At 41.7% G+C, this 12284-nt stretch overlaps 1 protein-coding gene across 1 annotated transcript in view; it reads left to right on the top strand.

The window, feature by feature from the left end:
- Positions 1–12284, top strand: part of GOLGA5 (golgin A5) — a 40919-nt gene continuing 28635 nt past the window's right edge. The window contains exons 1-5 of the mRNA XM_017857976.1: positions 1–235; positions 2799–3372; positions 7508–7735; positions 10077–10296; positions 11030–11153. Of these exons, the coding sequence (XP_017713465.1) occupies positions 2829–3372; positions 7508–7735; positions 10077–10296; positions 11030–11153 (1116 nt within the window). The 5' untranslated portion in view covers positions 1–235; positions 2799–2828. The remainder of the gene's footprint in view (positions 236–2798; positions 3373–7507; positions 7736–10076; positions 10297–11029; positions 11154–12284) is intronic.

Genomic DNA, 12284 nt, shown 5'->3' on the forward strand with positions numbered 1-12284 from the left:
CACCGCCTGAATCGCCTGCAGGTGGCTGTTCTCGGCTCCCTGCCGTGCAGGCATCTCGAAAGCCACTCTGTTTTGGGGTCCTCGCGCCCCTTCCACGTCTCCCGGAAGCAGTAGCAAGGCCACGGCGGGTCGGGGAGAAGGTTTACTCTGCTTGGGCCCCCTCCGGGCCAGCTGCCGAGGGGGCGCGGCCCAGGACGGCGACTAGGCCGTGGTGCAACCTCTCCGGAGTCCTCAGGTGAGGCGGAGGCGAGGGCCCACTGGACGAGACGGGGGTGTTAACGGTCCTAGGAGCGGGGGCACCGTCTCTTCAGCGGAGACCCTGGTCTCTCCGTCTTCTTTCGGGTGGCGCTCGTCTTCGCTCTGTTAGGGGCGGAGGAGGGTAGCTGGAGAGACCCCATGGGCTTCAGCCGACGTTGTTTACTGCCCTCCTCTGTCTTCTTTCTTCCTGACCCCTGCCTGGCCTGGCCGTTCTTCCCGCACGGAACGAGATGGGTGGGGAGCAGAGTGGGGGGGTCTCTGCTCGCTTACCTCAGATCCACAGACTGAAGACCCCAGGGCACTACCGACTGGGCCTACCCGACTGAACTGCAGCCTCCCTTGCTCTGTGCTGACGCCTGTCCTTCGAAGCAGGCCCTGCCACCGCCCTCTGCAGATCCATCCCCATCCCACGCACTCTCTCTGCCCCTGGGCAGTGCCTGGGGAATTGACGGGTGCCTCTGAAGTCCTTTGTGTCTTTGAGATGTTTGTCAATGGCGCAAGTGCCCAGGGCCCATCTAAGTATTTAATTGGGTAATCAACATTAATTGCAACTTTAGTAGCAATTTAATGGTATGTTTTAAAGCCCAATTAATTTTAAAATGAGAGGCAAGATAGAAAGAATTAGTGTGTTTTGATTTTTTTATTACTTTTTTTTGTAGAGACAGGGTCTTGCCACATTGCCCAGGCTGGTCTCAAACTCCTGGCCTCAAGTGGTCCTCCCCGCTTGGCGTCCCAGTGTATTGGGATTACAGGCGTGAGCCACAGTGCCTGGCCTGTATGGTGTTCTGTATGTTACAGAGCATTTCATCTCCATTTTCATTTGGTTTTTTTTATAAACTCCGAAAGACATAGGCATGTAATAGTCACATGTGTAAAGAACAGATTTAAAGGATGAGTTTCTTCTGGAGGTTTTTTAGATTTTGAGCTATATGGTATAGGGAGGCAAGGGTTAAAAGGTGGGTTTGGCATTAGGATGACTTAGACTTGAGTATCTGAGCTGCTATCTAAACTCGGGGATCTTTCTCAACCCTTTCCACATTTGCTTTTAAAAAAGGATATTGCTGTTTACCTCATAATGTGACTGTGAAAATTGCATATGATGAAAGATACATGTGTACCTGTGTACAGCATCTGTCATATAAAAATTCCACTCAGCAGTATTTATGAGTGCCTACTGTGTGCTAGACTCTGAGAATTCATTGGTGAGCAAAGCAGACACAATCTCTATCCAACCACTGCCCCCCTTTCCGCAAGAACAAGAGACATGTTAAAAAAAATACATAGTTATAACACATGAAGGGCTGTGAGGCAAAAGAATAGGGTATGTACAGATAATGATTGACCTAACTTAGATGGAAAGGAGAACTCTGAAGCAGATGACATTTGAGTAAACACCAAGAACAAGAAAGTTAACCATGAAAGAGTTCTTGGCAAAAGGAACAACATGCACATTCTAGAAGTGGTTGTGGACTTTATTATAGAGCCCTTCTATATCTGTATCTTCATCATTACTTTGATGTATTGTGGCACACAGTAAGTACTCAAATGTATGTATGGAATGAGTGGTTATGCAGTTTTGGTTTTTATTCTGAACTTCATGTGCACGTGGTAGGTATTGAGTATTTGAATTATTGAGCATGTACTTTAGACAAATTATATGCACGCCTAAATTATATGTAATAGTGCCGCAGTTTAACATTTAGATAGCTTTTGTATTTAACGAAAAAGTTTTTTCAAGTTTTAGCACTTTAAAACAAACTTCAGTGAATTTTATTTTTATTTGGTTGTACTGGAATTTTGCCATATTGGTTATTTGCTAATTTGCTGCTGTAGCAAAGTACCACAGACTGATTGGCTGAGCTAACAGAAATTTATTTTCTCTCGGTTCTGAAGGCTTGAAGTCCAAAATGAAGGTATTGGCAGAGTTGGTTTCTTCTGAGGCCTACTTCTTTTGCTTGCAGATGTCTGCCTTCTCCCTGTGTCCTGTCTGTATGTCTGTTTGTGTTGAAATTTCCTCCACTTGGAAGGACATGCCAGTTATATTTGGTTAGGGCCCACCCTAATGACTCATTTTAATTATCCCTTTAGAGACCCTATCTCCAAAAACAGTCACATTCTGAGGTCTGGGGGTTAGGACTCAAATAAAGGAATTTGGAGGGATGCAGTTCAGCCCATAACAGATGCTTCTGCTACATTGAGATTTGCCCTTTATTGAAATAGTAATAAGAACAGTAGTGGTAGTTGTAATAAGGATAATAGCAGCCACTAAAATGAGTGCTTATTATGTGCCAAACATTTTGCAAAGTGTCTTTTATATATTATTTCATCATAAAACCATCCTTTAAGGTAAGTACACTTTTCCTCCTGTTTTCTACATAAGATTTCTCAGCCTCGTTTAAGTAGTTTGCTCAAGGTTACCTAGCTAGTAAAAGGTAGGATTGGGATTTCAACCCAGGACTACCTGACTGCGGAGTCTGGTGTTAACCATTTTTCATACTCTGCCATTATGCCACAATGATCATTTTATGTCCTTTTTACAGATTTGCCAATAGGATTATCTTGCTGCCATCATGTCTTGGTTTGTTGATCTTGCTGGAAAGGCAGAAGATCTTTTAAACCGAGTTGATCAAGGGGCTGCAACAGCTCTCAGTAGGAAAGACAATACCAGCAACATATATAGCAAAAATACTGACTATACTGAGTTTCACCAGCAAAATACAGATTTGACGTATCAGACTGGACCTAAAGCTACATATATTTCATCAGCAGCTGATAACATTCGAAATCAAAAAGCCACCATCTTAGCTGGCACTGCAAATGTGAAAGTAGGATCTCGGACACCAGTAGAGGCCTCTCATCCTGTTGAAAATGCATCTGTTCCTAGGCCTTCATCCCAATTTGTGCGAAGAAAAAAGTCAGAACCTGATGATGAGCTGCTGTTTGATTTTCTTAATAGTTCACAGAAGGAGCCTACCGGGAGGGTGGAAATCAAAAAGGAAAAAGGCAAGACACCTGTCTTTCAGAGTTCTCAGACATCAAGTGTCAGCTCTGTGAACCCCAGTATAACCACCATCAAAACCACTGAAGAAAATTCTTTTGGGAGCCAAACCCACGGTAGTTAATCAGTCCTCTCTTTCTTTTAGAGTTAACCAAATTGAATGTGTCATCATATGATCCAATGGTGTTTCTCATTCACTGTTATGGGATCTGTTTCCACTGGTGTAAGGGCAGACTCCCTGCAAATGTGTGGTGTAAACAAGGGAGACATCATTGACTGCTATTAGTCAATAGACAGTTGTAGCAGGGACTTAATATTGTCTGGAAGGCAACTTTACCCACTCAGCATCTAACAAAGTATTTCATATTTGATTCCCTAAGACATTTTAAGATTAAAAAAAGAAAATTTTGAAATCTGAAAGAAAGCATGTCACTTTGGATCAGGGGCTATCCCAGTTGATATCTTTTTGTTACTAGGATTGTAAGAATGACAGGAGACTGTACTTCACGTATTTTCTGGGTTGTGTTTTTTGTATGTTTTTCCCCCCACATCCTCCACAAATAAAGCTGAGAGACTGAACTTTGATCCAAGTTGAAGAGTTGAAGGCATTGACCTGGTAGTGAAGCAAGAGCTTAGAATTCTTGTTTTCAATTGTTTAATTCCCTGTGAGATTACCTCTACAAGTACACCTTCTTTCCTGTGAAATGAGATTAACACGGTAAATGTGGCTAATTCAGGTACCTACTAAGTGTTTTAAAATATCAATAGGCCGGGCACGGTGGCTCACGCCTGTAATCCCAGCACTTTGGGAGGCCGAGGCGGGCGGATCACGAGGTCAGGAGATTGAGACCATCCTGGCTAACACAGCGAAACCCCATCTCTACTAAAAATACAAAAAATTAGCCGGGCATGGTGGCGGGCGCCTGTAATCCCAACTACTCAGGAGGCTGAGGCAGGAGAATGGCTTGAACCTGGGAGGCGGAGCTTGCAGTGAGCCGAGATTGCACCACTGCACTCCAGCCTGGGCCACGGAGCAAGACTCCGTCTCAAAAAAATAAATAAATAAAATAAAATAGCAATAGGCTGGGCATGGTGGCTCACACCTGTAATCCCAGCACTTTGGAACGCTGAGGCAGGCAGATCACTCGCGCCCAGGAATTTGATACCAGCCAGAACAACATAGCAAAACCCTGTCTCTACAAAAAATACAAAAATTAACCAGGCACAGTGGCACATGCCTGTAGTCTCAGCTACTTGGGAGGCTGAGATGGGAGAATTGCTTGAGCCCAGGAGGTTGAGGTTGCAGTGAGCTGAGATTGCACCACTACACTCCAACCTGGGCAACAGAATGAGACCCTGTCTCCAAAGATAAAGAAAAAAGGCAAGAAACTTGATAGTAGGTTCTTGCAGGGATTCTTTTGTTGTTTTGAGACGGTCTTGCTCTGTTGCCCGGGCTTAAGTGCCGTGGTGCTATCACAGCTTGTGGTACTCTTGACCTCCCAGGCTCAAGTGATCCTCCTGCCTCAGCCTCCCGAGTAGCTGGAACTATAGGTGCATACCACTGTGCCCAGCTGATTTTTAAAAATTATTTTTAATAGAGACAGCATCTCACTGTGTTGCTCTGGCTGGTCTTGAGCTCAAATGATCCTCGTACTTTGGCCTCCCACAGCATTGGGATTATGGGCATGAGCTACCATGGCCTGGCCACAGGGAATTTTTTTTTTTTTTTGAGACAGAGTCTCACTCTGTTGCCCAGGCTGGAGTACAGTGGCCGGATCTCAGCTCACTGCAAGCTCCACCTCCTGGGTTCACACCATTTTCCTGCCTCAGCCTGCTGAGTAGCTGGGACTACAGGTGCCCGCCACTGCATCCGGCTAATTTTCTTTGTATTTTAGTAGAGACGGGGCTTCACTGTGTTAGCCAGGATGCTCTTGGTCTCCTGATCTCGTGATCCACCTGCCTCGGCCTCCTGAAGTGCTGGGATTGTAGGCGTGAGCGACTATACCTGGCTTTTTTTAAAAAAAAAACTTGAGACAGGGTCTTATTGTCACCCAGGCTAGAGTACCCTGGCACAGTCTTAGCTCACTGCAACCTCCACCTCCTGAGTTCAAGCGATTTTCCCACCTCAGCCTCCCAAGTAGCTGGGACTATAGGTGTGCACCGCCACCCTTGGCTAATTTTTGTATTTTTTGATAGAGATGGGGTTTCCTCATGTTGACCAGGCTGGTCTTGAACTCTGGACCTCAAGCAGTCTGCCCACCTTGGCCTCCCAAAGTGCTGAGATTACAGGCGTGAGCCACCACACCCAGCCAGGGATTCTTTATAGAGTTGATTATTGATGGGAGTTTGTCATGTTCTTAGATGTTATAGCTTCTTTCATTGTCTTGGCTGTTAGTGAATAAAATCTTTCTTGTATTTTCAAGACAAAAACTTGTGTAGAAGAAGAGGTTTTGGATTGTCAAAATAGGATCGTGCAGTAGCAGTTGATTAATATGTTCACACATTCCGAAATTTATTCTCAGCTATCTTTCAATTAATTATACAAAGAACCTACTAGGTGCAAGTATATGGAAGTGTCCAGTGGGTGAGCTAGACATGTAAACAGATAATTTACATGTGGTCTAGTAAATGTGGCAATTGAAGTATGGTCAGAGTGCTCTGGAAGTATGAAGGAGGAAGCAACTAATTGCTCTGATTTTTCTCTCCTTAGTTTTGCTTTTTCTAAAACTTCATATGAATTGAATCATATAGTGTATATACTTTCTAATCTGGCTTCTTTTACTGAACTGTTAGTGAGATTCATCCATGTTACTGTTCTTTTTTTATTCTGTTTTATTGTTATGTAGTATTCTATTCTATGGTTGTCCCACAGTTTATCTCTTCTCTTTTATGGACATTGGATTTGTTTCCAGTTTTGGATTATTTTGAATAAAACTGCTATAAACATTTTTGTACTTGCTTTTTTGTGGGCAAATGTTTTCATTTGTCTTGTATAAATACCTAGGAGTGGAATTGCTGGGTGAAACAGTAGCTGCATGTTTAATTTCATAAGAAATTATAAAACCTTTTCCCACAGTGATTGTACCATTTTATAGTCCCACCAGCAGTGACAGGTCTAGTTGCCCTGCAGTGTCACCAACATTTGGTGTTTTTAATTTTAGCCATTCTAGGGGATGTCTCTTGGTTCTCATTGTGATTTTAATTTGCATTTCCTTGATGACTAAAGATGTTCAGAACTTTTTCATTTGATTATTGATATTTGTTTATATAACCTTATACAGTTTTAAGTCTTTTACCCATATATTGATTGTTTTAGTCAGTTTTATTATTTAGATACATGGTTCATTTTCATCACATAATTTTTAGAGTAATTTAAAAGTATACTTGCATTATATTTAGTAAGAAAAACAAGATTAATCTGAATTCATGAGTCTCTCTCTCTTTGGGTAAGACATTTTAGATTCCAGTTTGATTTAAAAAAAAAAATTACAGTGACCTGTTACTACTCTTCTTGCCTTGAAACCTGCAGCTGCTATATTGTGCCTTCCCAATTTTTCAGTGTTTGAGACTTCTCCTGTTTTTTTTTTCCAAAAACATTTGGAGACAAAAGGAAATCCAAACCCATTTTACCTGAACCCAACCACTCAAATGATCTCTGATGTTCTCCCCAGAACGGTGTTGTACTCTATGTTGCCATTCATTCAGTGTATCCAGACTTGAGGATCCTTAGAGGTCCATATGACCCATTTATGAGAATAACATTTCATCAGAGGGAAGACTATTGAAAATTCGTTTACTTTTTTTTTTTTTTGAGACAGAGTCTCGCTCTGTCGCCCAGGCTGGAGTGCAGTGGTGCAATCTTGGCCCACTGCAACACTTTCAGCCTCCCAGGCTCAAGTGATTCTCCTGCCTCAGCCTCCTGAGTAGCTGTCACTACAGGTGCACGCCACCATGCCTGGCTAATTTTTGTATGTTTGGTAGAGATGGGGTTTCACCGTGTTGGCCAGGCTGGTCTCAAACTCCTGACCTCAGGTGATCTGCCTGCCTCGGCTTCCCAAAGTGCTGGGGTTACAGGCATGAGCCACCGTGCCTAACTGAGAATTTGTTTACTTTTTATGGTGTTTTAGCTATAGCTAAACTTGAGCATCCTACCAAGTCCTAAAAGTCGACTTGAGCATCCTACCAAAGCAAGTTATTAACGCATATATGATGAACACGCCAATGTAACAAAAATATATTCTTTTTATACAGAAGCTGCCAATAACTCAGATTCTAGCTGTGAAGGTCGAGAGGAATCTTCAAAGGAAAATGCATCATCAGATGCTGCCTGCCCTGACCACACTCCAACACCTAATGATGATGGCAAATCACATGAACTGTCTAACCTTCGACTGGAGAATCAGCTGCTGAGGAATGAAGTTCAGTCTTTAAATCAAGAAATGGCCTCGTTACTTCAAAGATCCAAAGAGACTCAAGAAGGTAGAGGCTTATTTAAATTGTTCAGGATTAGGAATTTAACTTTTAAAAATAAACTTAAGGCCAGACGCAGTGGCTCGTGCCTGTAGTCCCAGCACTTTGGGAGGCCGAGGCAGGCGGATTGCCTAAGGTCAGGAGTTCAAGACCAGTTTGGCCAACATGGTGAAAACCTGTCTCTACTAAAAATACAAAAAAATTAGTCGGGCGTGGTGGCAGGTGCCTATAATCCCAGCCACTTAGGAGGCTGAGACAGGTGAATTGCTTGAACCAGGGAGGTGGAGGTTGCAGTGAGCCGAGATCACGCTACTGCACTCTAGCCTGGGCAACAGAGCGAGACTTCGTCTCAAAAATAAGTAAATAAATAAAAATAAAATAATAATAAACTTAAAAACTTTGAACTGTTAGAAATATTTACATTTAAACTGTGAGAAATTAGATGAGACTTGTAAAATGATATTTTCATAGAAAAACAGTGCCCAGATTTGGAAGTGGGACCAGTCATCCTCCCACCAACCCAAAACATAAGAGTATTCGCTTCTTTGGTCATCCTTTAAAGAACCATGAAATTGAAGAACTGAGAGTAGTAGTCTAGTTCATTTCTTTATTCTGAACTTTCAAGGGAAGCTGTTCCATTAAACAAAGTAGTAGACACTAATAGGGTTGCAGTATTGCTGTTCTAGGGCACATAAAAGTACATAGAATTCAGTTCAGTGCCCTTGGGAATTGTGCAGTGAGGTGGCCCTGGAGTAGGAAACCTCAAGTTCCTCAGAAATGGGTAATTAAGAAGGAAATAATCTCATTACTGAGGTAGTCACTGAGGAAGGTGTGAATGTTACTGTAAGTGTGGCTGAGAAGAAGACAAGAGGACAAAATTGCTGCTTTGGTTCTTGGGGCTAATTAGAAAGGAGTGAGGGGATGGTGGGAAAAGTTTTGCCAAGCCATGAATAGAGCCCAGAAGAGAGGAATGGGAAGATAGTTTAAGACTCACTAGGCAAGGTGTGGTGGCTCATGCCTATAATCCCAGCACTTTAGGAGGCCGAGGCAGGCGGATCACAAGGTCGGAAATTCAAGACCAGTCTGGCCAACATGGTGAAACCCCGTCTCTACTAAAAATACAAAACAAATTATCTGGACATCGTGGCGCGTGCCTGTAATCCCAGCTACTCGGGAGGCTGAGGGAGGAGAATTGCTTGAACCAGGACTCGGGACCCAAGAGGAAGAGGTTACAGTGAACCGAGATCGCGCCACTGCATTCCAGCCTGGGCTACGGAGCAAGACTCCATCTCAACAACAAAAATAAATAAATAAATAATCACTGGTCAGGCTGACTTTAGAAATAAAGTTTTAGTTTACCCAGACTGATTTAGACATAGAAATAGAGCTGTTTGGCCAGGCACAGTGACTCACACTTGTAATAGCACTTTGTAAGGCTGAGATTGGAAAATTGCTTAGGACAGGAGTTCAATAACAGCATGGGCAACAGAGTGAGACCCCTGGGCTACAAAAAACAAATTTTTTTTGTTTTAAATTAGCTGAGTGTGGTGATGTGTACCTGTAGTCTGAGCTACTTTGGAGACTGAGGTGGGAGGATCGCTTGAGCCCAGGAGTTGGAGGTTGCAGTGAGTCATGGGCTGTGATCATGCCACTGCACTCCAGCTGGGGCAGCAGAGTGAGGCTCTGTCTCATGTTTTTGTTTTTTGTGTTTTGTTTCTTTAAAAAGGTCTGTTTCACTGAAAGAAAAAAAAAAGCTTTGACACCCTATAAAGTTTGATTCAGTATTCTAAAAAATGTTTTGGTGGCTAACTGCAATTACATACGGTATGTGAGGGTATGGAAATGCCATTGTATTCTGAAATAGAGCACTACTTTGCTCTTTTTGCATTGATTTCCTAGGTCAAAAGAATAACATCTTTTTGCAACAGTAATTGAAAGAAATAGATTCTTTTCTGTGTTTAGGTTTTGTTTTGTTTGTTTTGTTCTTACTGGGGTGTACCTTTGATTTGGATTTGCATTCCTTCCCCTGTCACTAGCAGAACTTTAGAAAATATACTCTGCTATCTATTAATACTAGTTTCGGCTCCCAGATGCTTTATGATATACAAACAGCATTGTAGAAGAGCAGCTAGCTTCATGCCCTTTTCTAATCTGTTAACTATAATCTAGCCGTGAATATTGCCCTTGAAGAGTGGAGGACCCACTGGGGCATAGAGGATTGAAGATACGTGTAAGCTTCTAATTTTGTCAATAAGGAAAGTACTAAAGGCACTCAAAGTAGAAACTATATGTGCTCTGAGAAAATTGTGTTTGATTTTGCTAGTATAGAGAAATTTAAAATTTTTTGTAGAATTAAACAGAGCAAGAGCAAGAGTTGAAAAGTGGAATGCTGACCATTCAAAGAGTGACCGAATGACTCGAGAACTCCGAGCCCAAGTAGATGACCTGACTGAAGCTGTGGCTGCAAAGGATTCCCAGCTGGCTGTCCTGAAGGTGAGACTCCAGGAAGCTGACCAGCTGCTGAGTACTCGCACAGAAGCATTAGAAGCCTTACAGAGTGAAAAATTACGGTAGGTGATTCTATGAATAATGAAAAAAATGAGCAAGTCATGGTAAACATTGTAGTGTATCCTCTTATGAAATTTAGCTTTCTTGGAAATTTACAAGAGGGAATATTTCTTTTGGTAGTGTTAGAAATGTGTATGTTTAAAATGGATTCATTGGCTGGGCATGGTGGCTCAAGCCTGTAATCCCAGCACTTTGGGAGGCTGTGGTAGGTGGATCACCTGAGATTGGGAGTTCGAGACCAGCCTGAGCAACATGGAGAAACCCCGTCTCTACTAAAAATACAAAAAAAAATTAGCCGGGGGTGGTGGCGCATGCCTGTAATCCCAGCTACTCAGGAGGCTGAGGCAGGAGAATCACTTGAACCCAGGAGGCGGAGGTTGCTGTGAGCCGAGATTGTGCCATTGCACTCCAGGCTGGGCAACAACAGTGAAACTCTGTCTCAACAACAACATAAAATGTATTCGTTGTTTGAACCTTGAGATGCATTGTTAGCAAATTCTGAATTTAAAAGCATTTGTAGTGTCATTAATCTTTCATTATACGGTGTGTGCTTATATTTGGATGCCTAAAAACATAGATTATATTCCATTAGACAGGAAAGATTTATCTAAAAATATTTCAGTCAAATTATCTTTTTTTGTGCTTGACTGACAAGCTGATGCTCTAAAAATTACTCTGCCTTATCACTTGTACACTGTGGACATGAGTTATTTCAAATGATGCATTTTCCTTTAGAATAATACAGGATCAAAGTGAAGGTAATAGCCTGCAGAATCAAGCTCTGCAGACTCTTCAGGAGAGACTGCATGAAGCCGATGCCACTCTGAAGAGAGAGCAGGAGAGCTATAAACAGATGCAGGTCAGAATGGGAGACAACAGATTCCTATTGTTACTTGGACACGGAAAAAATGACTTTATGCTGTTTCATAGCACGTTAACTCTTTAATACAATTCTGCAATGCATTTTCAGAAAATTCTGTTTCTGTGACAAAAATCACATATTTGAAGATTTAGCTTGATCCTTGCTAAATTTAATTTTATGTGTTGAGAAACAATTACAATAGTTAATGTGCATTAGAGATATACATCTTTTACTTAATTTTTGCAATAATCATTGTCATTATTTGATTAAATGCTAATGGTTGGGGGGTCGTATTTGTTTTTTTATTAATTTAAGCTTTTTCTGATTCCAGATTAATCTGGCTCATTTATTTCAGGAGAAAATTATATGTAGTATGTAAAGAGTTTCACTCTTAGATGAATTTTTGCATCTAGTTCAGTCCCAGCCCTGTCTACACATGGGAATCACTTGTGTGATACTTTGTGCTGCCTAATCTCCATACACAGTCACATTCCATTGTATGAGGTAGGGCCTAGGTGTTGGCACTTTGGTTTTACAAGATTCACAGGTGTATCTAATGAGCAGTCAGGGTTGCAAACCACTGGTCTGGGCTAGCTTTTCAACAGGTGAAAGTAGTTTCGTCCTGAACGTAAATATCAGGTAGTGTGTGTTTCTTAATTTTAATGATGTATTTAACACAGTATATCCAAAGTATTAATCATTTCGACATGTAGTCAATATTAAAAGTTATTGATGAGATATTTTATGTTATTTTTTAATACTGGTTCTTTAAAATATGGTGTAGTTTACACTTATTTACTTATTGATTTGGAAGCAGTTGATCAGCTGGTATCAGACCAGACCTACTATCCAAGTGACCAGGTTCACCTGGGAAATTTCTTAAAAAACAGATTCCCAGGTGCATCTTGAAAATTCCAATTTAGTAAGCTTGGAAAAGGCCTTGAATGGCTGTATTTTTAACAAACTTCCTAGTTGATTTTAATGCATTGCCATGTTTGGGAGCCACAACCTTAGATTTCCTATACTTTAGCTCCTAACAAATTAAGAATTTTTTCCCATCCCTATTATGTTGTTTGGCTGAGCTAATAAATCTCATAAGATATCCAAATGGATGGTTGTAAAATATGT

Source organism: Rhinopithecus bieti, unplaced genomic scaffold, assembly GCF_001698545.2.
Source record: "Rhinopithecus bieti isolate Rb0 unplaced genomic scaffold, ASM169854v2 scaffold_41913, whole genome shotgun sequence".
NCBI lineage: Eukaryota > Metazoa > Chordata > Mammalia > Primates > Cercopithecidae > Rhinopithecus > Rhinopithecus bieti.